Raw genomic sequence first — 26,088 nt, 5'->3', positions numbered from 1 at the left:
TGTGAGTTCATTATTCCAGTCTCATTTTTATATACTTGAAAGCCCCAAAATAAGCTTAAAGTGTTTAAATTTTCAGAAACATGGGTACAATCTTTAAAAAAAAAAAACTCTCTGTAGTTTACTTATGATAATTAGAAAATCCACTGTTAAAATTGTCAGTTTCTGTTTTACGCCTTAACGGAGAACCTTCCTAAAATACAAAAATGATGGGTGTGGAGGTGCACACGCTTAGTTCCAGCACTTGGGACAGAGAGGCAGGAGGAATTCTAGGCCAGCCTATTTTACACAGAGACCCTGACTGGACAAAACAAATCAATATCCTTACTAATATGTATCTAGATTTCCTGTGAAGTACTTCCTACGTGAACAGGTGAGTACATTGCCCACACAGGTCAGAAGGTGTTGCAGGGCCCTGAGACTGGAGTTACACATGCTTATGAAGGTGCTGGGACCCAAACCCAGGTCTTCTGCAAGAGCAACAAGTACTCTTCACTGCTAAGTCATCTCTCCAGCCCCAGTACTTACATAAACACATGGCTGCTCTATTCTCTAATTCCCTATGATTCTCTATATAAACTGGACATAATTATAAATAACTCACCTAACAGGTCAGCCTTACAGCAGTCCACCCTCTGAGTAACAGTTCTTGACACATATGGGTATAAAAAGTTTTATTAAGTACAACTTCATATTTAAACATCCAAGCTTACAAATATCTTTAGGATACATAATTTGCCCTTAAAATATACAACTGCACATACATATAGACATTAGAAACTCAGTCTCCAAAATACTCAGTGAAGATGTCTGGATGACACTTATGGAACTGGCCCAGCAGTTTCTTCTTCTCTTTGGCAGAGAGTTTTGAGTCCTCATCAATAGTCTTTAGTAAGCTCAAAAGTTCATCTTTGGTTTTCTTCTGGGTACTGCTACAGTAGTCACTTCCATTAATTCTCTGGCAGTAAATATAGCCTTCAGGTTTAAAAGCAGAAAGTCCCAGTCAATGACTCTAGTCTTCACATTTAACTAGAAAAATAATGCGCTATTTCCTTTTTATTTTCCTTTGACATTCTATAAAATGCTTTAGAGAGGGTAAAGATAACCCTGGTCAAACTGTTTTAGCCAGCCTATGAGATGACTCGTGGGAAAGGCACTTGCCTCTAAGCCTGATGACCTGAGTTCAATCCTTGTGACCCTTATGGTAGAAGCAGAGAATCAACTCCTGAAAATTGTCCTCTGACCTACACATGTGCAGAGAAAGACAGAGAGACAGAGAAAAAGAGAGAGACTGAGATTAGGTAAGAAATATGACTTTTAAAGGTCTTAAAACAGACAAGAATATGGAAGTTGTTTTAACCCAGGAAGCACTCTGCTAAGCTTAGAAAATTGAGGGGAATGTTTCAAATTAGTTGAAACTAATCATTGCAAAAATAATTTCAAATCAGCACTATAGACTTGTATTTGGAAGATGATGAAAACATTAAGCTAGGAGTGGCCTCAAACGCTTGTGATTTGGGCACGTGGAAGTCAGAGGCGGGAGGACCAGGACTTTAAAGTCATCTTTGGCTATATAGCCATAACCAGCCTGGGCTGCAATGAGATCTTGCCTGGGGGCTGGGGGGAGAGACCATGCAGATAATATTCTTTAATTACCTGTGTCTTTACTAGGATCTCTTCCTTTTTGTATGGCCAGAAGCTTAACACTCACAATTTTATGTAGAGTTCCAGGAATCTTAAAAAGGAGTGACACAGGACAATTATTCAAGTACATTTTAATCAGTTACAAGTAAACACAATTAGTTACTGTCAGAGTCTTACCTTGAAAACATCTTTTTGGTGATCCATTAGGAAGAGTACCAGAAGATCAGTTTTGCCTTTGGATAAGTTTTTATTGTTGACAATAGCTTTTGAGAACACCCTTTTCACAGCCATCCGATTGTCACTCTGTAAGAATGAAGACATACCTCATGCTATGTATTTGAAAGGCTAGGTTTAGTACTAAAGGGATATCAAATAGAAATAGGCTGTCACTGTAGCATACCGGACGCTGAGGACACTGAAAACAATTAACATTTGAACAGACTTACTTCTTTCTGTAATTTAAATTCGGAAGGATGTGCTGCAACAGCCATGAAGTAAAGCAGTCTTCTAAATTCTTCCCTATTTTGGGAATCCAGAAGCTTCAGAAACAGCTGAGTAGCCTCTAAGGCTATTTCAGTCTTCCCATTTACTTTAGCCAAAAGAAAAAAAATTGCTTAATTAACCAAATATTAAAATGAAAAAAACTCATTACAGTTCATGTTAAGCAGTATACTTCCTCAAAGTTATTTCCAAAAACAAAAACAAAAAGTGGGAACAAAAACAGGAGCAAACCAACTCCAGAAATTTGTCCTTTGACCTCCACATTTGTGCCACAGCATGCATACATACATATTCACAAATAAGTGCAATTTAAATAAATAAAAATAAAATGGATGACCAAAACCATAAAGACAGCCTGTTCTCAAATCAGCAACTGATACCATAGGCCCCTGTCACAGATTGTAAGTATAACTCTTGACTTTGTAAATTCCCACTCTATTTCTCAAACACATTTTGAGGGCGTACTATGTATATAATGCTGAAAACTAGACCTAAGAAAAATAGAGGGGATTCTCTGAAATTCCCAGTTTTGTTTTCAAAATCCATGTGGCAGTGTGACTGTGTAGATCAGAAAGGGCAGAGCGTTGCCCTCTTGGAGGGGCTGCAGGGTCATGCTGGTAACTCCTGTACAACAGAGAACTGCCGCTCCTGCCGAGGCGTGCAGTGCTCTGAGGCAGCCAAAGTTCCTATAGCCCTCTGGAGTTGCTCAGGTCTTAGGTAACCCCCAGATGTGTTAAAACAAATCACTCTCTGTAGACTAACCCGGGTCCCCTCCAAGCTCAACAGAGTACTGATTAGGTTCGTTTTGAGGACTCTGGTATCTGGTAGGCGCTCACTTACCTAGGAGCTCTGCTATTCCGTTATGAACATCACACAGGTGGTTTAACAGAGGCTCCCTAGTACTGTAATATTTGCCAATAGCATCAAACAGGAGTTCCTTCACTAAGTCTGTTCTGTCTGGTTGCTCAGGAAAATTCCTGCTTATGTCCACAACCATCTGGTCGGGAAGATACTCCAAGCAGTCGATAGCTGCAGAGACCCATTCATCCTCCCTAGAGCAAGGGAGAAAAGGGTTACTGTAAAAAGCAAAGAAAAATAGACACATAGTATCTAATTCCTTACTTATTTCAAGCTGGCCACTAGGATTAAATGGTCCACACTTAAAGACAGTAGAATCATTTACCATACACCTAAAATGTGTATGACAGGTTTTAAAAATTAGCTACATTGCATTTTCCGTATGTAAAAAAATACCATTAACTACACTGAGGATGTGAAGGTCATCAAAATTAAAACCTGGCCTCAGATTCCCAATCCTGATTCTCCCCAGTGCTAGGATTACAGATGTGTGCTTCACCCACATCTGGTTTCAGACATGACTCTTAAAACTGTAAGTAACCCTACCATACAGTGCTGCTAACTTCAGTCACCTGTAGACCTGCTGTCTCCAGCTTTAACCTACCACAGAGCAGAGGATGAAAAAAAAAGACGTTTCTTGTTTTGTTTTTGTTGTTTTGTTTGTTTTCTTTTAGAGGCAAGATAACATTTCAAAACAATCAAATCAACAGGTAAAAACGTTCTTTGGGAGTTTACGGTCTCTTATAGCCCAGGCTGGCCTTTACCTCCCTATGAAGGTGAGGATGACTGTGAACTTTTGATCCTCCTGAGTGCCTGGATTATAAGCATTTACTACCATATTAGCAGGTGTTTGGAGACTAAAGCCAGGGATGTGTAAATGAGGCAGACACTCTACCACCTGAGCTACATCCCCACCCAGAAAGTGCTTTATTTCAATAAATTTGTTATATGTCTTCTATTGCCATAGACTCTAGGGTTTAGAAAGAAAATAATAAAGCCAGATATCTTTAAATTTATTACACATTCTTTACTGCCACAGATAGCTAGGTTTATAAAAAAGATGAAGCTAGACATCTTTAAGGTCATTTCTAGCACAAATTCTGAACATTACGGTAATTATAAAACTATCTCCACATTACTTTAGGTTGTAGAAATGTAAATGTGTAGAATGAGCTTTCCATTATCTAAGCAGGACTTAATAGCTATTACATTAAAATCAACACTTTCACATAAGTTTTAAGCCTTAAATTTTTTTTAACTTTTTTTTTTTTTGAGACAGGGTCTTTGTGTGTAGCCTTGGTTGGCCAGAAACTCACTATTTGGACCAGGCTGACCTGAGACTCAGAGATCTGCCTGCCTCTGCCTCTCTAGTGTTGGCATTAAAGGTATATGCCAGCACACCAGGCTCTTTAAGTTATCTGTTAGCATTCAACCTTTCATATTAATGATTATGGAAATGCAGAGCTAGGAAGGAGAACGTTGCCCTCCTTAAACACTTCCATTTCCTTAACTGAACTGGAACACTACCTATGGAAGCAAAATAATTAATCATTAAACCAACTGAATTCACAGAAGTTATTTTAATCTTGGTTTTTTGTTTGTTTTGTTTTGTTTTTTACCTTTTTGTGTATTTTGTTTGCTTTTTGAGACAGGGTTTCTCTGTCCTGGACTTGTTTTGTAGACCAGGCTGGCCTCGTATGCTTCCTCTGGCCTCCCTGAGTGCTGGGATCACGAGGTATGTGCCACCGTGATGAACAGCCATTTTAATCTTTAACAGCTTTACTTAGGAGAAGAATATTTCAAGTTATTTTCCTTAAGCTACGTCTGCTCTTAGTACTGTACTATCAGACTACAAATCTTGCCGGGTGGTGGTGGTGCACACCTGTAATCCCAGCACTCAGAAGGCAGTGTGGATCTCTGTGAGTCTGCGGACAGCCTGGTCTACAGAGCGAGTTCCAGGACAGCCAAGGGTATACAGAGAGATCTTGTTTTGAAAACAAAACAAAACAACTAAAAAGAGATTTATGTTCAAAATGATGGCTGGAGGTGAAAGAGTTACTTGGAAAACTAGTTAATTAACTTATTTAACAAGCATTCTCAAGAATCAAGATTACAAAAATTCGTCAAATCTGTTCATTTTAAGTCTGTTAGAAATCTTAGGACAGTCCATGCCCCAAATACAAGAGCACCTTGCATTTGTAAACCTTAACACTCTACTCTCCCCAAGGGACAGAAAATTTAGACAGAACCTAAGTAGGGAAACAGTGACACTTACAGAAGGCTTAAATCAACTGGACCTAATAGATGTCTACAGAACTTTTCACCCAAACTCAAGAGTATACCTTCTTCTCAGCACCTCACAGAACCTTCTCCAAAATTGACCACATAGTCAGCACAAAGCAAACCTCAACAGATATAAGAAGATAGAAATAATCCCTTGTATCCTATCAGACCACCATGGCCTAAAACTAGACCTCAACAACAACAGAAATAACAAAAAGCCTACGTACACATGGAAACTGAACAACTCTCTTTTAAATCCCCCCTGGGTCAAGGGAGAAATTAAAAAAAAAAATTTGGAGACTTCCTGGGGTTAGAGAAATGGTTCAGAGGTTAAGAACACTGTCTGCTCTTCCAGAGGTCCTGAGTACAATTCCTAGAGACTTTCTAAAATTCTATAAAAATGAAGGCATGACTTACCTAAATTTATGGGACACAATGAAAGCAGTGCTAAGAGGAAAGTTCATAGCACTAAGTGCCTTCAGAAAGAAGTTTGAGACATCTCTTACAGGTGACTTAACAGGTCACCTAAAAGCCCTAGAAAAAAAGACACCCAAAAGGAATAGACCATTGGAAATAATGAAACTCAGAGCTGAAGTCAATAAATTAGAAACAAAACAATTCAAAGAATCACGAATCCAAGAGCAGGTTCTTTAAGAAAAATCAACAAGCTAGACAAACCCTTAGCCAAGCTAACTAAAAGGCAGAGAGAAACTGCCTTTCTATCCAAATCAGCAAAATCAGAAACGAAAAAGGGGACATGACAACAGATGCTGAGGAAATCAAAAAAATCATTAGGTCGTACAACAAAAGCCTATATGCCACAAAATTTGAAAATCTAAATGAAATGGACAATTTTCTTGAGGACTGCATTTACCAAAATTAAATCAAGTTCAGGTAAATAGATTAAATAGTCCTATATCCCCCCAAGGAAATAGAAGCAGTCATCAAAAGTCTCCCTTCCAAAAAAAGCCCTGGGCCAGATGGTTTCAGCACAGAATTCTACCAGACCTTCAAAGAAGAGTTAACTGCAATACTCTTCAAATTATTCCACAAAATAGAAAGAGAAAGAATATTACCAAACTCATTCTATGAGACCACAGTCACCTTGATACCTAAACCATACAAAGACCCAACAACAACTTCAGACTTATCTCTCTTATGAACATTGATGCAAAAACACTCAATAAAAGACTCGCAAACCGAATCCAAGAACACATAAAAGATATCATCCACCATGACTAAGTAGGCTTCATCTCAGATAGGCAGGGGTGGTTCAATATATGGAAATCAATCAATATAATCCACCATATAAATAAATTGAAGGAGAAAAACCACATGATCAGCTTCTTAAGTGATAAAAAAGCATTTGCCAAAATCCAACACCAATTCATGTTTAAAGTCTTGGAGAGATCAGGGATACAAGGCACATACCTAAAAATACTAAAGGCATTATCAGCAAGCCTATAGCCAACATCAAACTAAATGGAGAAAAAACATAAATCAATCCCATTGAAATCAGGGACAAGGCATGGTTGCCTACTCTCTCCGTATCTCTTCAACATAGTACTTGAAGTCCTAAGCTAGAGCAATAAGACAACTAAAGCAGATCGGGAATACAAATTGGAAAGGAAGAAGTCAAAGTATCATTATTCGCAGATGATATGATAGTATACATGAGTGACCCCAAAAATTCTACCAGAGAACTCCCTCAGCTGATAAATACCTTCAGCAAAGTGTATGGATACAAAATCAACTAAAAAAAAAAAAAGAAATCAGTAGCCCTCTTGTATACAAAAGACAAAAAGGCTGAGAAAGAAAGTAGGGAAGCAACACCCTTCATGATAGCCACTAAAAACAAAGTACCTTGGTGAGACTCTAACCAAGCAAGTGAAAGACCTGTATGAAAAAAACTTCAAGCCTCTGAAGAAAGAAACTGAAGATATCGGAAGATGGAAAGATCTCCCATGCTCATGGATTGGTAGGACTAACATAGTGAAAATGGCCATCCTGCCAAAAGCAATCTACAGATTCAATGCAATTCCCATCAAAATACCAACAAAATTCTTTATAGACCTTGAAAGAACAATTCTGTATTTCATAAGGAAAAACAAACAAACAACAAAAACAGAATTGCTAAAACAATCCAATACAGATAGTCTGGAGGTATCTCCATCCCTGATCTCAAGCTGTACCATAGAGCAAGAGTAATAAAAACTGCATGGTACTGGCATAGAAACAGAATGGTGGATCAATGGAATTGAATAGAAATAAAACCACACACCTACAAATACTTGATTTTTGACAAAAGAGCCAAAACCATACAATGGAAAAAAGACAGCATCTTCAACAAATGGTGCTGGTTTAACTGGATGTCTATATGTAGAAAAATGCAAATATATTCATATTTCTTACCCTGCACAAAACTAAAATCCAAGTGGATCAAAGACCTCAACATAAAACCAGACACACTAAACCTGTCAGAAGAAAAAGTGGGGAAGAGCCTTGAACTCATTGGCACAGGAGACAATTTCCTGAACAAAACACTAACAGCACAGGCTCTAAGATCAACAATCAATAAATGGGACCTCATGAAACAGAAAAGCTTCTGTAAAGCAAAGGACACTGTCATCAGAACAAAAAAACAGCCTACAGACTGGAAAAGGATCTTCACCAACCCTTTATCTGACAGAGGGCTAATATCCAGAATATATAAAGAACTCAAGAAGTTAAACACCAACAAACCAAGTAATCCAATTAAAAAATGAGATACAGAGCTAAACAGAATTCTCTGTAGAGGAATATCAAATGGCAGAGAAACACTTAAAGAAATGTTCAACATCGTTAGTCATCAGGGAAATGCAAATCAAAAAGACCCTGAGATTTCACTTTACACCCATCAGAATGGCTAAGATGAAAAACTCAAGTGACAACACATGCTGCAGAGGATGTGGAGAAAGGGGAACTTTCCTCCATTGCTGGTAGGAGTGTAAATTTTTACAACTACTTTGGAAATCATTCTGGCACTTTCTCAGAAAATTAGGAATAGTGCTTCAAGATCCAGCTATACCACTCCTAGGCATATATCCAAAAAATGCTCAACAAGGACATTTTGCTCAACCATGTTCTTAGCAGCTCTATCCATAATAGCCAGAATCTGGAAACAACCCAGATGTTCCTTAACAGAGGAATGGATATAGAAATTGTGGTACATTTACACAATGAAATACTACTCTGCAATTAAAAATCATGAAATTTTCTGGCAAATGGTGGGAACTAAAAAAGATCATCCCAAGTGAGGTAACTCAGAAGCAGAAAGACACACATGGTATATACTCACTTATAAGTGGATATTAGACATATAATATAGGATAAACATACTAAAATCTGTACACCTAAAGAAGCTAAGCAAGAAGGAGGACCCTGGGTAAGATGATCAATCCTCATTCAGAAAGGCAAACGGATGGACATTGGAAGAGGGAGAAAACAGGGAACAGGACAGGAGCCTAACACAGAGTGACTCTGAATGACTCTACCCAGCAGGGTATTAAAGCAGACTCTGAGACTCACAGCCAAAGTTTGGGCAGAGTGCAGAGAATCTTATTAAAGAAGTGGGAGAAAGAAAGACCTGGAGGGGAAAGGAGCTCCACAAGGAGAGCAACAGAACCAAAAAATCTGGGCCCAGGGATCTTTTCTGAGACTGGTACCCCAACCAAGGACCATGCATGAAGATCAACTAGAATCCCTGCTCAGATGTAGCCCATGGCAGCTCAGTCTCCAAGAGGGTTCCCTAGCGAGGGGAACAGGGGCTGTCTCTGACATGAATGCAGTGGCTGGCTTATTGATCACCGACCCCTACTGATGGGGGAGCACCCTTACCAGGCCACAGAGGAAGACAATGCAGCCAGTCCTGATAAGACCTAATAGGCTAGGGTCAGAGGGAAGGGGAGGAGGATCTCCCCTATCAGTGGACTGGGTAAGGAGCATGGAAGGAGAAGAGGGAGGGTAGATGGGATTAGGAGTGGATGAGGAAGGGGGCTACAGCTGGATTACAAAGTGAATAATTATAATTAATAAAAAATTAAAAAGAAATCTTAGGACACACACCATTTTGCTTTGTTTTTTATTTTGATATGTTCTTAGTGCGTGCGTGTGTGCGTGCGCACACACACGCACGCACGCACGCACACACGCATGCACGCACACACGCATGCACGCACACACGCACACACACCAGTTTTTGAGATATTCTCAGCATGTATAAGACCCTGGCTGGCCCCAAACTCACAGAGATCTATCTGCCTGCCTCTGTCTCCCAAATGTTAGGATTATGAATACAGGGTCTCATGTAGCTCAAACTAGCTATGTAGCTATGTAGCTGAAGGTAATTTCTGCCTCTATTTCCTAAATGCTGGATAACAGGTGTGGGGTACCACACCTAATTTTAGTCAATGCTGAGGCTTGAACCCACAATTTATGCACACTGGGCAAACACTCTACCTGTGCACAAACATGAAATAATTGTATTATTGGCACGTACTGAGAGTCACCATAGGCCCTGAGAATTCCTCGATCCAGATAGTTACTGGTCTTGAACATGTCAGGCTGTCTCTTACACTGAGGGGCTTGAGATGCAACCTCTTGCTGTTTGAGTAAGGAGTCAAGAAACGGAAGGTCGACAAGTTGCAGTAGACGTCCAATTGTCTCTTCTTGCCATACTGCACTGATGACTACACAGAAAACAATGAAGTGGGAAGTAGCAATTAATAGTCATTCCACACTCACCGAAGTGCCTGTCTAGGCAGGTCTAACTAGTAAATGTATGGCCAAAAGTGGGGTCCCAGGCCACCCTAACTCATGCAGTGCCTGCTTCTAACAAAACAATCCAAGACTTGTTTAAAGTGTAGGAGAACAGGCTCTGGACCACAGAAATTCTTGTCATTCTTTGTACCATATAAAGCAATATGTCGGAGATAAGAGATCAAGCAGTATACCATGTTCATAAGGACTTCGGACGAAAGAATGGCTCATTCAATCTCAAAACTCGGGCTTTCCACTCAACCAGGACAGGGGAGGGAGAGTGGAAATCAAAATCATCAGGCTACATTCCATGGCCACAAGGAAGAACATAAGCATCCTTTAATACTTTAAATACGATTCCCAGCTTTTCAGGCAACCTAATAAAGTCTTAGGAAAAGAAACGTCCGAGAGCATACATTAAGTAAGAATCTGCATGCAAAACATTTCGGACTTGAGCCACTGCCAGCTGATGGACAAAAGTCAGTGTTCAAAAGTCCTAACACTGGTGTGTTGTTCACAATAATAGACTTCTGTTGAGGCTTAACACAAACAGGCCTAACGCACAGCACGCTCTTTCTCCACTTGAGTATTAAAATTCAAATAATGGCTAGGAGGAAATGCTGTCAACAACTGTGTCTGCTGAGTCTTCTACTTCCCACTCTGCACCATTAGTTTACCTTGAGGAGACAGCCTGGTGGAGGCATGTATTCGAGGGCAGTTGGCAGGCTTTAAACTCAGATTTTCCCATAGGTCCTCCAAACTGTTTGACTTGATATCAGATGACTTAAACAATGCATCTGAGCACCTAAAATAAAGTTCATATGTCCACAGAAATGACTTAGTATTAGAGCTGCAAGAGTGTAGGGAGCTCATTTTTCAAACCCAAAGCATAACACATGAAAATTCCAAGTGGAACAGAATACTTTTCATGAGTCTTTGATTCAATCCCAAAACACCCACTCACTCTCTCTACTGGTTCTCCTGGGTCAGGATCTCTTGCAGTCCCAAGCTGGTCTCAACCTCACCATAAACCTGGCCCTAAACTCCTGATCCTCTGGCCTCCACATCCCCAACAGAGGGATTACAGGCAGGTATCACTATATCCTGCTCTAAAACACAAATACTCTAAATAGCATCTCCTCAACTTTTATTTAGATGTAAGTCAATGATACAATTGTATCACCAACTTTAAAACACACTAAAACTGAGCCAGGCCTGGTGGTAAAACTTCTAATTCTAGCCTCTCCATATATAGAGGCAAGAGAATTTTGGTTTAGTGTGAGCTGGCTTCTTCCTATCTACAGCAAGTTGTGGTCCAGCCTGGGCTCTACAGTGAGACCCTATCTCAAAACAAGCACCAAATAAAAACAAAAAATATCCTGAAATTGTCAGTCTTTGTTTATCCTAATTGATATGAATACTCCTTTGTTTCCTATAGAAATATTAATATGCTTCATTACCAAATACTGCTGAAGACCCTAACAGCATTATAGAATATTTATGTACAAAATGTTCTTTCTAAAGTCACCATAGTTGCAAACTTTTGGTTTCAAGAATTTCAAGCAAAGCACGAAGATACATTTGAAGAGTATGGGCCATGAGCTAGGCATGGTGGCGCACGCCTGTAATCCCAGCACTCGGGGAGACAGAGGCAGGCGGATCTCTGTGAGTTTGAGGCTGGCATGGTCTACAAAGCAAGTCCAGAACAGCCAAGGCTACACAGAGAAACCATGCCTCAAAAACCCAAACCAAACCATAGGAGTGTGATCCACTCTTATTTTGATCACTGGTCCCCACATTGTGTCTTTAGGGACTCCCTCTTTTATCTACCACTTTTTTTGCAGCCTTCCATAGCATGTAACATTGCTTACCTAGTTCTCACTGACTACTAGGTACCATTTTCAGTCCAAAATGACCTCTCTAAATAAAACACAACCCCACCCTGCTCATCTTTGTGGCCCCTTCAACACCTATATGACCAAGTCCCAATTTTCTTACCATTCCAGATCAGTGTCCCTCACCTGTGGTCCCAGCTACTCAGGAGGCTGGGGTAGGAGGATGGTTTGAGCTTAGGGATTCAGGAGTGTCTGAACCCCATATAGGGAGAACTTGTCTCAAAAATTAAAAACAAAAAACCCCACAAGCCAAAATCACCCAAATCCTTTAAAATGTCACATGAAGCTGTAGATCTCATTCACCTTTCACATTTCGAATCCACCACTTTCTAGAGTCTAACGATGCTCTAGGAGCTGGGTATTTCTCTGCCGGCCAACAAAACAAAGCTTGTTGGCTTTTTGCAAAATTACCAGTGTGAACAAGTAAAGTTTAGGATATGCCCAGAACATTACCAACATTTTGGTGTATTTTATTAAATTTACCAGGATTAGATTTTAGTCAAAATTATCACTTACGATCTTTTTTAAAAAGTAGAAAAAATTCTGCTACTATGCCCATCGGGATAACCTTAGGCCAGGACTCACCTGGAAGGGGAATACACTTTGTTCTCATTGCCTAACTGACTGTCCTGATTAGGAACTGTGGTGAATCTATACAGGCTGCAACTGCTGTCTTCAAAGGTAGGCTTTCTGTCTCTCCCGAAGACTCTGGTTGGAACTGCTTCGAATACTTTGTAGTCCATAAGAGCTTGACACACTCTCACCACTTTGGCCCGAGGAATATCGACGTCACCAAAGAATTTATTCTGAATTAAGTGAGAGCAAATGACGTCCACAGCCTCCGAGCCGACGAAGCAGTCATTGTGCCGCTTTAAGTGGTACCTCCGTTTCTTCACCTCCACTTGGGTTTGAAGGGTGTTTATGATGCTGCTCCACACGTACGTGGCTCCAAATGGCCTTTGGGCCACACTGAAGCCTAAAAGGGGAGAAATCAGAGACACTGTGCATTAGCCATTTGTTTGTTCTAATATGGTTTAAGCAGTTCCTGGAGAGAAGGAAGCAGTTTCCAAAAGCCATAATAAAAGGAAATTAGAAGGGCACATTATTGAAATATTGTTATTGGTGGCAATTTATTTAAAAATTTAGTGCCTGCAACACACTAAATGTTGTACTGTGTGGTAGACACAGTGGTGAACATAGTAAAGTCTGCTCTGCTAATTTAAAAACACGATCAGCAAGCCAGACAACATGTATGTGTTCAACCAGGGCTGGAAGGAAAACAGCTGCTGGGCATGGCGGCTCGCCTGTGACACTGGCACTCAGGAGGCTGAGGCAGAAGGATCACCCGTGAGGCCCTGTCAAAAGACAGACAGGCACACACATGGGTGGGGGGGAGCAGCAACGGCTGAATAAGAGAATGCCATTTCACTACATTTAGTGTGCATGCGCTCAAAGCTTCTATGGGGTTGTGTGTGGGCACGCATATGCCAGCCCAGCACTCACACCAAGGCCAAAGGACAACTTGCAGGGACACGGTTTCTCCTTCTGCCAAGTGTCCTGGAGATCTAACTCAGGCCATCAGGCTTGGCAGCAGTGTGTCTACATGCTGAGCCACCTTGATGACCTGAGAATAGTACTACATTTTTGCCTTAATGTGTATGAGTATTTTGCGTGTGTGTGTGTGTGTGTGTGTGTGTGTGTGTGTAGTGCACCATGGACTGCCTAGTCCCTGAGGAAGAGCCTAGAAGAGAGTGTTGATCTCTGGAACTGGAGTTACAGGTGACTGTGAGCTGCATGTGGGTACTGGGAATTGAACCTGGGTCCTTTGGAAGGGCAGCCAGTGCTCTCACACACTGAGCCATCTCCAATCCTTGAGAATGCTGCTTGTTTAGTTGTTTGGCAGTGTTTTTGAGACAGGATCTATGTCCTACTGGCTGTCCTCAAACTCAAAGGTCCTTCTGCCTCTGCCTCCTGATGCTGTGATTTAAGGTGTGCACCACAGCCAGCTGAAAATGCTATTTTAAATGGGATGTCAGGAAAGGTTGGAAACTTAGCTCAGTGGCAAAATGTTTGCCTAGTGAGTGAAAGACCCTGGATTCAGCCCCAAGCTCTGGAGACACAAAATCACAAAGACCAAATAATTAAATAAACAAACAAACAAATAAATAAACGCAGAAACCAGAAAATCACTTTTCCGATAATTGTATCTCAATAGGGATTGGAGTAAAACCAGGAAGTTAGCTGTACAGACACCAAAACAGAGAACAGAAAATCCAAAGGCCCAAGGGCATGCACTCTCCTAGAATAGCCCAGTAAGTCCAGAGTGGCATGTGCAGGGAGCTGCATCAGGAAGTGAAATCAGGAGGGGAAGATCATCTACCAGCAGCTACATGCAAGATTGTCCAATTATCCGGTCTTCAGCAGTAACCTCTGAGGCAGATAGCATCTTGAAATTGAGATACAAAATGTATTCACAGGATATATGCCACTTCCAAGCACACTGAAATTGTTTTGGAATTGACTCAATTGTCATTCAAACACACACACACACACACACACACTTGGGCTACAAGAACAAACTAATGTTTCTAAAGCTTCCTGTTTTGCAGGCTTCTAACTTAAATACCTAGCAAGCCGGGCAAAGTAACAACAAGTTTATTAACTATTTCAAAAGATAAAGGTGAACAAGATTTCTGCCCAACACACACACACGGGAAATAAGCTTTGGAAACTTTCCTACCAGGCTGGTGAGATGGCTCAGTGGGTAAAAACAATTGCTGCCAAACCTGATCGCCTGGATTCAATCCCCAGAACCAATACGGGGGCACGAGAAAACTGACTCCCAAAAGCTGTCCTCTGACCTCCATGTATAGGCTTTATAGGCACGCACATACACATTTAAAAAACAAACAATTTTTTTTTTAATGTAAGAGAAAAAAAATTCCAAGCTAGCAAGATGACTCAGCAGGTGAAGGTTCTTCCCCTAAGCCTGACAACTGTGCTCAGCCCCAGAACCCACATTGGAGAACAGAACTGATCCCCACAAGTTGTCATCTGACCTACAAACAAAGTAAACTAAAATGAGAAAATTTCCCATATTTTGTCCTTAAATAAAACTGATTATTTGGCAAAAAAAAAAAAAAAAAATGCACAGAAGAAAAGAAAAAGGAAAGACAACGATCCTTGGGTTTTACTGGGCTAAAGGCACTGAACCCAGCTACTTAGTCAATCATACACTCGGTAGCTCTGCCGCTCTCCCCTCCCCTCCACCCTTTACACACTCAGGGTATGCTCTTCTGAGCTACAGTTCTCAAGATCCTCTCAAAATCCAGCAGTCCTAATTAAGGCTCGGCTTCTGTTACCAAAAAACAAAACTCCACCTGCTCCCTTTATGTGCAGGGTCTCTTGGCAGAGAAGCGAGGAAGTTAGCACTTACTCGCAGAGTCTGAAAGTAAGGAATCCAGAGCCGGAGCACTGAAGGAACCACTACCTGAAAGGAAGGAAATTTAAAAGTGTATGTATGTGTGCGCGCACAGGCATGTGTGCAAAGCCACATTCCAAGTCCAGGCACAGGACACCCAACATTGCTCTGTGAGTGCTGGGGCCCAAAGCCCGGTCATCCTGATTGTGAGCAAGCACTCCTGTTGCTAAAGCCATCTTTCCAGCCCTTCTTCCTACATTTTTAGCAGAGAATACATCTGATGAAGACAGAAGACAACTCCTGAAGAACATTAAACCTCAGCTAAAGTTTTTTTTTAACTTTTTTTGTGTGGGCATGTGCAGGCCAAAGCATGTGTATGGGGGGTGAAGGATAACTGGCAAAACTCACTTGGTTCTCTTTCCAACATGTAGTTTCTGAGCTGGAACTCAGGCCACTAAGCTTGGTGGCAACCCCTCTTACTGCTGAGCCAGCTCATCTACCTTAAATCTCTTTTTACTGCAATGGAGACATAATTATTTTTCCGCTCTTTTCCCTTTGCGCTGGGGACTGAACTGAGTACTGCAGCACACACCCAGCATGTGTTCTGCCATCAGGCTGTACCCTGGAGCCATGAATTTTAAGCTCATCATTTGGGATCTGCCTTCTGTGCTGAAGTGCAAGGAGCATAATGAGTCATTACACTACATTACTTAAGAGCATAATTTTGTAACTGTGAGCAAATGTAACTTTTTTCCTATGAAAATTAATAGCACATATACAAAGCCCTCTGCTATTTCTTTGTGGGTTTTCAAAACCAAAAGATGAATAATTTATTACCTACTTATTATTATCTTAGTTCAAGATGATAAGTGAGATTGTTTTCAATTTTAAAGTTTAAGAATGAAGACAATGGGCTGGAGAGATGGCTGAGAGGTTTAGAGCACTGGCTGAGTTCAATTCCCAGCAACTACATGGAGGCTCACAACCATCTATAGTGAGATTTGGTGCCTTCTTCTGGTGTGCAGGTGGACATGCAGGCAGAATACTGTTTACATAATAAATAAATCTTTTAAAAAATGAATGATATCTTGGCATGGTGGTGCACACCTTTAACCCCACCACTTTGGAAGTAGAGGCAGGTGTATCTATGTGAGTTGGAGGCCAGCCTGTCTACACAGTTGAGTTCCAGAACAGTCAGGGCTAAAGAATGAGACCCTATCTCCAAAAAAAAAAAAAAAAAAAAAAGAAAAGAAAAAAGAAAGGAAGACATCAAACAAAAATTAAGGATAATTTTAGTGTAGTGGGGAACTGCTGCCAGCCTTACAGATAGTAGGTAAGCAGTTTCAAGAGTCAAAGAATGGAGACTATTATGAGAATCTGTAAGCTATAACTAGACTGACAGCAGTCCAGAGTTTCCTGCTCAGTAAAGCTGCAGTCAGTGTTTGGGGGACTCTTAGAACTGGTATCCAGAACTCAGGATTAGCTGCACTAACCCAGCCACAAATACCTGCTTCTGCCCCCTCCCTCCTTTTCTGGCGGTTGGGCAGGGTCTCCCTATGCATCCCAGGCTAGTCTCAAACTCAGAGATCCGGGGTGCCCAACAGTCCAAGTTCTTAATTTACCTAAAATACCAGAGATCACAATGAGGTTTGACTTAATGCCGGCTCTCTAATCTTTCAAATGTTTTTGGTTTTTTTGTTTGTGTTTGAGACTTGAGACGTCTTTTTGTTTTGTTTTTGTTTTTTGAGACAGGGTTTCACTGTATAACCCTGGCTGTCCTGGAACTCATGCTGTAGCCCAGGCTGGCCTGGCTCTCTCCATGTAGTAGTTTGGCCTTGAACTGATGATACTCCTGCCTCAACCTCTCAGGTTCTGAGACTGCAGGTGGGCTTCAAATCTTCATTGTATCATTATCAGTAACACCAACATATAGTATGACAAACTGTCTTCTCTAACTTAACCAGATATATGTCTCTTTGAATTAGTTACTAATCATCCTATTTTCAGAAAACTGAGGTTGAGTGTGTTAAACTTGCCTGGGTTACACAGATAGTAATTACATACTAGCTTTTCCTAATTCTTAACATATTTTCATTTTAAGTTAGTTATTAGGTGCTGGGAATACAGCTCAGTTGGCAGTGCTTGTGTAGCATGCACAAAACTCTGGGTTTGATACCCGGCACTTTGATGGTGCAGACCTATGCCCAAAGCTGCTTAAGTTCTAAAGCAGTGGTCCTCAACCCTTCTAATGCTGCCACCTTTACTACAGTTCCTCATGCTGTGCAACATTTTCACTGGTGCTGCATAACTTTGTTACTGTTATAGATCATAATGTAGGTATACATAGAGGTTTACCAAAGGGGCTGCAACCCCCAAGTTGAGAACTGCTGTTCTAAACAGAAGCTCCTTAAGACTGAGGAGACAAACAACTCAAAAGCCTCAGGAAGTCTCTGAAACCGGGCAGAGGTATTTCTCAAGGTTATAGAAGCACTGAGGACTTGTGAGGCTGCAGAGACCATCTGAACTGAGTCAGGTGTGCAGTGAGCTCCTTATTTCCAGCTTCTGTGAGCTGGGGTGGGCTTTCTGGGGTTGCAGCTGCTTCCATCCTAGCTCCTTTAAGTGATCCTTCCTCCATACTCCTGCAAGTAACCCTAATAAATGCACTGGTGTCACACAACAGCCTGCCAGCTCACACACTGGTGAGATGAGAGGATCAGAAAATCAAGGTCATCTTTGGTTACATAGAAAGTTCAAGAAATTTTCTTTCCCTTTTTAAAGACAGAGTCTTAATATTGCCCAGGCTGGCCCAGTACTCCTAGGTTCAAATGATCCTTGTAAACCAAGTAATTGGTATACAGGCACTGTTCTCATACCCAGCTGTGTTAGTGACAGTGCTAAAGATACAAAAGTTAAAACACTTGAGTCACAAAGTAGGTTAGTACATGAATCCTAAAAAGTAAGGCCAAGTCGCTGATTTTAAATTAGTAAGACAACCGAAGAATGGTGACAGGGAGGGGCATACAGCCCAAATGACATGGAAAAAGCTAATCTTACACAGGAAATTAAGTAAGAAGTGAGGAATAAAGTTCCCCATATTAGCTTGCTACTAAAATGTGGGAATCAGGAAGCTTTCATGTTGGATAAGACTGTAAGAAAGATTAAAGAACAGGTCAGGGCAGTCAGCACCTGTGTGCCACATAATGTCTCCAGAGGCCTCCAGGCATGAGAGAAGTCAGTGCTTTCAGGTCCCTGCCGTTCTCACTGACCATTAATTCCCAAACACTGCATTCCGGGATATTTTCCCTCAAGCATCACCACCCACAGACCCAGAGCTCAAGTTCATACAGATACAGCAATACACCATGTACCTTGGACTTGACAAGTCAAATGTGCCAAAATTTGTCTACCAGGATAACCAGTTTTCTTAAGTGGTGACGTCTCCCCCCAACCAGTGCTGCTTAGGATAGTGCCTATCACCCATCCAGATCCGAAAACGAACGTCAGCAGAATAAAACTGACTTGCTGTAGTTTCTAGACAGACATCAAGAGACAAAAGTACACAGTGATTGTGCTGTGAGTGTAGTAGTCACAGCTGAAGCTTCGGTCTGTCCTCCAGCCTCAGCAGCATATGAGCTGGACGACTCATGAAAACCCTGTATCTTGAAGCCAGGGACTGTGAACACCTTTAATTGTAGCCCTCGGTAGCCAGAGGCAGAGGCAGACCCATCTCTGAATTCTGGGCCAGCAAGAGCTAAAACCCTGCCTCAAAAAAATATCAAAATAAATAAATAAAATTCTACATCTTGAAGCTTCCTAACATTTGGTCAACTGTGTCCTAAAGCATCAGGACTTGGGCTGGCTCAGCGGTTAAGCACTGGATACTCTTCCAGAGGACCTGGGTTTGAGTAGCAGCACCTGCAGGACAGCTCACAACCATCTGTAACTCCAGTTCCAGGGCACCTGACACCTTTTTCTGGCTTCCACACACACATATGATATAGACTTACACGCAGGTAAAAGACCCTTACATATGAAATTAAAATTACTTAAAAAATTTTAAAACATTCCAACCAAAGGAATCTAAGAATCTAAAGCTAAGCTTCAGTGACTCTGGTTAAGAGATTTAAGCTCAGCCAGATGCAGTGGTACACGCCTGTGATCCCAGCACTCAGGGAGGCAGGGCAGGTGGATCTCTGTGAGTTCGAGGACAGCCTGGTCTACACAGTGAGTCCAGGACAGCCAAGGCTACACAGAGAAACCGGTCACAAAAAGAAAGAGAGAGAAAAGAAAGAAAAAAGAAGAGAGAGAGAGAGAGAAAGAGAGAAAGAGAGAAAGAAAGAAAGAGAAAAAAGTAGAGACTAAACTCTCTGGATTAGAGACTTAACTCTCTAGGTTAGTTTCGTGACCAACTAATACAACAGTTGAATAATCTAGGTAAGCCTGGTTTCAGATCTACACTGCTAATTACAAGAATTTAAAGACTGAATTTGCACTTCCTTCATTTAGATAAAAATACTAAATATCAAACAGAAGGACGTTCTATAGGAAAGAAATAAAGCGTGAGGACACACTGAACCTTGTTGGATACAGAACTCAGCAGGTGGCCTAACCAGAGGCTCAGAAGTTACTTTAAACCAGATCTCTAACATCATCGTCCCCTCTTTGTTCTTGTTGAGACACTGCCTTATGACCCAGGTTGGCTCAAGCTTGCTATGAAGCTGCGGCTTACTCCTAAGTGAAGAGCAGCCATGAACTGCCATGCCTGGGTTGGTTGCACATCCTCCTAAGTGCCCGGTTAAATCTAGCCTATTAAACATTTTTATTTGCTTGAAAACAGCTCTTTGGCAAGACTTGCCTCTCACGGATATGTGAACTCTAGCCCCAAGTTTACCAACAAATTACATTTTCAAGATAATTCCAACCTTTAGTCATTTATCTGAAAAACTGATCATCATTTTTAATAACACATAGTAATTAATAAAGTTTTTAACCAATAATTCCTTTAAAGACAACTCATAAATCTACGATGGTAGGACAGTGGTACACTTACTCAAAGATTATAAGGGACAATCAAGATCAACCAGGAAAACAGCAGTCGCCCTTACTGTGAAAAGCCTAGCTAAGGAAGAAGCAACCCAAATCACACAAGCTCCTACGAACAGATCAACACATCTGTTCTCTAAGCAGACCGTGACAGAGGGTCATAGGCACACAACACCTCTTTGTTCCGTTTGCTCTTGAAATGGTCTTACTATTCGGTTCTGGCAGTCCTAAAACCCACCTCGTAGACCAGGCTGTTTTTTAACTCAGAGATCTGCCTGCTCTGCCTTCCCAAGTTCTGAGATTAAAGGTGTGTGTCATCATGCCCTTCTAAAATATACTACTTATAAATAAGTACGCAATCACATTTTCACTCTAGAGCTTTGGACTGAGCTTTTAAAAAGTCATTAAAATAACTCATCTTTTCGCACAAAACTTTAAGAAATAAAGCTGGTGCACATTTTTTAAGTTTTTGTTTGTTTGTTTACAGTTGTAGAGTTCAAATTACTTAGCAACATTACGGGGCATCTCAGTACTGCGTTAACACTGGTTAATGAACATTTGTTAGTTGTAGATTATTGCTAACTACTAAAAACCACTTGTAAAGGTTAACCCAATGGTTGTCAGCTAAAACCAGGGAGGAGACTGTCAGTGTCTAGAGGAGCCCAAGGAGACATGACAACCTAATGCAATATAGTTATAATATCCTGCAGAAACTCACTGAAGAGAAAATGGACAAAGAACACAACTTAAAAAAAGGGCTGGAGAGATGGTTAAGAGTGCAGTTAATAGCACTGGCTGTTAACAGCACTTCCAGAGGACTGGAGTTCAATTCCCAGCACCCACATGATAGCTCACGACTGTCTGTAGCTCCTGCTTCAGGGGATCCAACACCCTCAGACAAACATACATGCAGCCAAAACACCAATGCACGTGAAACAAAAAGAAAAAGAAAAGAAACCTTTTCGGTTAATAATGATCTATCAATATGTATCTGTTCACTCAGGACCATACTAATGGAAGATACTCTTTCCATGTGGACCTTGATGTCAAGTCCAAAATACATGCAGCCAAAGCTATTTCCTCAAAGGATGAAAAGACACAGAAAGCACAGCAGAGGACTGTTTGTTGTTGTTGTTTTTTGAGACAGATCTCCCTATATAGCCCTGGCCAGTCTTGAACTTAGAGATCCACCTGCCTCTGTCTCCCTACTGCTAAGATTAAAAGCACTCACCACCATTAAATTATTTAGGATGTGAGGGAATTTTATTTAAGAGATACAATACAGTTTGCTGAAGATAATGGTACACACATGCAATCTCAGCATCTAGGAGGCTGAGGTAAGGGATGTCCAACTTTCGGCAAGTTTGAGCCACAACAGACAATCCCGTCCTCATTCGTCAACAAACAGCAGGGATGGGAGAGGTGGCCCAGAAGTTAAGACTACTTGGTGCTCAGAGGCCTTGAGTCCAGTTGCCAGCACTCACATGTGATAGGGCACAACCACCTGTGACTCCAGATACAGAAGATGTGACAGCCTCTTCCGGGCTCTGTGGTCATCTGCTCTCATGGGGCAGACACAAACCTAGACATAAACATAAAAGGATCTTTTACCCACTCTCCCCCCAAAAAGATCTGGGGGTATAGTCCAGTGAAAGAATGCTTATGTAATTTACATAAATTTGTTTTTTTCAATTTTATTTTATCATTTTATGTGTATAAGTGCTTGACTGGTGCCTGCAGAGGCCAGAAGAGGAGGTCAGGATACTCCTGGAACTGGAGTTACAGACAGTTGTGACCCTTTATGGGGGTGCTAAGAGTCAAACCAGAGTTCTCTGGAAGAGAAGCCAGTGCTTTTTTTTTTTAATAATTTATTTTGTTTTATTATATGTACATTAGTGTGACGGTGTCAGATTCCTTGGATTTGGGGGTACAGACAGTTGTGAGCTGCCATGTGGGTACTAGGAATTGAATCCGGGTCCTTTGGAAGGGCAGACAGTGCTCTTAACTGCTGAGTCATCTCTGCAGCCCCCTTAACAGCAGCTAGAAAGATGCTCAGCAGTTAAGGGCACTTGCTGCTCTTGCAGAGAACCTAGTTTCAGTTCCTGAAACCCATATGATGGCTACGATCATCTGTACATCCAGTTCCAGAGGACTCTCTGCACCTTCTGTCCTCCTTGGGCCAGGTACACACTTGGTGTGCATACACACAAGCAGGCAAAACACTCATAAACATAAAAAATGAAATAAATTAATCTAAAAAATTACTCAGAAATATTTAGTAAGTAATAAATGAAACTTCATGAAAACAGTAAATATCACAGAGGTTTGTGTTACACCTGGGCAGCTGAGGCCAAGCGGGAAACTTTCCGATGCAACAGAAACAGACACTGCAACTTTTACTGGATATTGCCTTTGACAGTCCAAAGTTTGCTTTCCTATTTGGCCTCAGGGAGAAACTGACTCTGACATGCCTCCAGAAAGGCTGACTGTAGGTACAAAATACATTTCTACTGACAAGAATGATTTTAACATGTGCTAAAAGGAGCATCAGCAAAAGCAGCCTTTGGCCCCCCTTTAATTCAGAGATTAATGAAAAAGCATACGGGAGTATTCTGAGCTCCCTGGAAAAGTGACACCAGGCAAACTCAAGACTTAGGTTACAGTATAAAGGGATAACACGATAACATACCGCCTTCTTGTTGGTCTGTATTAATACAGGTGTCTTATGTTCTGGCTGAAGATTAGCACAAAACCCTTTTTCTTCCTCATCCGTCAGGTTCCTGCTCATGCTTATAGCCCACTGAAAGTATAAAGAGTCACTAATCCCTGAAAAGGGAAAAGTACAAAGCTGCTTGCCAGAGCACACGGAAAGAAAATGAATGGCAAGGAACCAAAGCCCTAGGCTCCCATTACCTTGCTCATAAGGACTGTGACAAAGCAGCTCAGGGTAGAAGAGGGGTAAATAAACATTAGCAAATCGGAATTCCAGCTGTGAGAGTGTTGAGAACAGGCAGCAGAGCCCTCAGCCCTACGTCTCCAGGGCAGAGGACAGTAAGCAGTCTTTTCCTTCAAAAAAAAAAAAAAAAAAAACCTGCTAGCCAACAGGTCAACACTTTTCTCTGTGAGTCATCTACATAGTTCCAAAATGTATTCCCTCTCGCCATCTAAAAACCTGTTCACAGATGTCCGAAGCACAGAACTGACATTTCAGTTAGAAAAGACCTCCATTGGCCAGCTGGTGGTGGCGCACTTGGGGATGGAGGCAGCTGGATTTCTAGGAGTTCCAGGCCAGCCTGGTCTACAGAGCGAGTTCCAGGACAGCTGGGGCTACACAGAAAAACCCTGCCTCAAAAAACCAAAATAAATGAGCAAATAAATTTAAAAAAATTAAAAAGACCTTCATGTTTAAGTAGGTGAACTCGGGAACCTCACTTACTAGAGAGAGTCTAAAGATTTCAACAATTCAGTATCATTTCAAGTGATAGAATGATCGGAGCCTTGTAAGTGAAGGCAGAACACAGTCAGTTTCTTGTTTGCTTGTTTTCTGAGACAGCCTCATCTTCAAACTCTGTCTGGCTTGGAACTTGCTGTGTACACCAGGCTGACTTGGAATTCAGAGAACTGCCTGCCTCTGCTTTCCCACTGCTGGGGCTGAGAGCATTTGCCAACCACTACAGCTGGCCTCTATAGACGGTTTTACAACCTGTACTGGGAAAATCAAACGGCAAGTAGTTCTCTAGCAAAATTCATCATTAAGATATTAGAGATTACATGGAGCATTAGCCAGTAAGTCAAATCCAAAAGTGAGGCCTCGGAGATACACTCATCTGACCTAGAGGAAGGAATCACTGCTTCACAAATTGGCATTTTACAAATGAAAAGCTTTGGTAGAGAGCCAATTTCTTCAGCTCTCTGAACCGCAGCTCCAGAAGGGGGGAAAGGTCGCACCTTATCCAAACAAAGCCAAATATCCCAAGCCACCCTATTTGCAGAATAGAGGTACAAGAGTATCGGAATTTTAGAACGGATTATCTGATTCAGTTCATCAACGATCGTAAACCCGCCCTCCAAGATTCAAAAATTTGTCTCCCTCCCAAAGTCACGTAACTATCAAAGAAAAGAAAAAAAAAAAAAAAAGACAAAACAGATTCACCGAGACACTGCATGTACAGTAAGTGTTAGATTCGCACAATATACACTTCGTCGTCAGAGTCTGGGGCGCCACAGACGTCTGGTCCTACCAAGCAGTCAGAGTCGGGGCTCCAGACGCTGGCCAGGAAACTGTCTGCGCTTGTCACCGGGTCCCGCCGCGAGCGAGGTTCGGGAAAGTTCCCAAAACGCTGGGCTCTAGCTGCGGCAGGGTCGGTGGCCACCCACGGGGAGAGCGCGGACCTCCGCGGCCGCACCACCCGCCCACAGCCCGCGCTCCCGCCGCCCTCCGACCCACCGGGAGGCCTCTGCGCGGGGCTCTGCAGAGCCGACAGGTTCAGCGCCGCCGCCTTGTCCCGAACCGTGGCCATGACCGAGGTCAGCTTCACTCCGCCGTCCGCGAGGCTGCTCCGGCCCCTGGCTCCGCAGACTGCCCGCCCGCGCGCCAGCCTCCGCTTAACTGGTCCCGGGGGGCGGGGCTCCAGGCCGGCTCCGCCCCTCCCGATCACGTGTCCCGCGGGCCGACTCCCAGGCTGCCGCCTCTGCGGTCCAGAAAGCCCCAGGCCGCTCCAGGCGGGCGGTGCCCAGGTAAAAAGCGCTTGGCTGGGCGTGGCTTTTCCCAGGCCAGTCCGCACTAGCCCGAGGCTAGACCCGCTAGCTCTAAGTTGTCTCTCCGGGGTCTGCCCGCACCCCGACGCGAGCCTCACTGCTCCCAGTCCCGGTGCCCTCACCTGCGAGTGCTAGGACCAGGTTGTCTGGGCTTTTAATGAGGATTGCCTGAACCGACATTAAGGGCTTCCACGTGTGTCACGATAATAAATACTTGGGAGTTTTTTCCATCCAGTCCCTCTAAAGAGCAAACAGAACCTTATCTGGCCCGGGAGAGCAACGTCTAGAGGTCAAAGGACCTCAAGGAAAGATTATGGGGCCGCCTGCCAAGGAAATCTGTGTTGCTTCTAAATTAACCCTGGGTCTGGGGAGCCTGGGACACGCTGCGGGAAGGGGAGAGTGGGAGGAGAGAGAGGGTTGTTGCTCGAAGTGCCTCAGATCCGTGGTTAGTTGAGGCACGAAACCAGGAGCTCAAAGCTGGCTGAGTCCGAAAGGTTAAATGGTGTAGGAGATCATTAACCCAAACGACTGATGCGTGCTCCTTTTTTTTTTTTTTTTTTTTTTTTTTTCTTTTCCGTTCCTTCTTCTTTTGAAGAAAGACAAGGCTTAGTATATATCCTGGCGGTCCTAGAATTTGCTCTGTAGACCAGGCTGGCCCCGAACTTGAAAATTTCTGGTTGCCTGTTTCCTGAGTGCTGGGAATAAAGGCATGTGCTCACAACTGCTCGCCCTTTCTCTACCTCCCAACCTTTTGGGGGAGCGGAGAGATGACTCAGCAGATAAGAAGAGCTCTTGCCGCACTAGTTCGGTTCCCAGTACCGGTGGACCTGCTCACAACCAGGACTGAGCACCAGAGTTTCTGACGCCCTCTTCTGGCCTCTGCAGACGCGC

General features: G+C 42.4%; 1 protein-coding gene across 7 annotated transcripts; it reads right to left on the bottom strand.

Annotated features, from left to right (window-relative positions):
- Positions 1-656: 656 nt before the first annotated feature.
- On the bottom strand, positions 657-25,067 carry Depdc7 (DEP domain containing 7). 7 transcript variants are annotated; one of them, XM_060371391.1, is made up of 12 exons: positions 24,887-25,010; positions 23,353-23,505; positions 23,129-23,265; positions 21,924-22,021; positions 12,561-12,951; positions 10,758-10,885; positions 9,821-10,010; positions 2,983-3,194; positions 2,088-2,230; positions 1,819-1,944; positions 1,654-1,732; positions 657-972 (listed from the first exon to the last, which is right to left on the bottom strand). In XM_060371391.1, the coding sequence occupies exons 4-12, from the start codon at positions 21,994-21,996 to the stop codon at positions 779-781; spliced, it is 1,536 nt and encodes a 511-aa protein (XP_060227374.1). In that variant the 5' UTR covers positions 21,997-22,021; positions 23,129-23,265; positions 23,353-23,505; positions 24,887-25,010; the 3' UTR covers positions 657-778. The 7 variants fall into 7 exon arrangements, 6 of the variants coding, with proteins under 6 accessions (XP_060227374.1, XP_060227375.1, XP_060227373.1 ...); XM_060371392.1 differs by having other exon boundaries at positions 23,129-23,239; XM_060371390.1 differs by having other exon boundaries at positions 23,129-23,505.
- Between the last annotated feature and the right edge of the window lie 1,021 nt (positions 25,068-26,088).

The sequence above is a fragment of the Meriones unguiculatus genome, chromosome 18 (assembly GCF_030254825.1).
Source record: "Meriones unguiculatus strain TT.TT164.6M chromosome 18, Bangor_MerUng_6.1, whole genome shotgun sequence".
Classification (NCBI taxonomy): Eukaryota; Metazoa; Chordata; class Mammalia; order Rodentia; family Muridae; genus Meriones; species Meriones unguiculatus.
The sequence above is the reverse complement of the archived record's forward strand: the minus strand, read 5'-3'. Positions and strand labels throughout refer to the sequence as shown.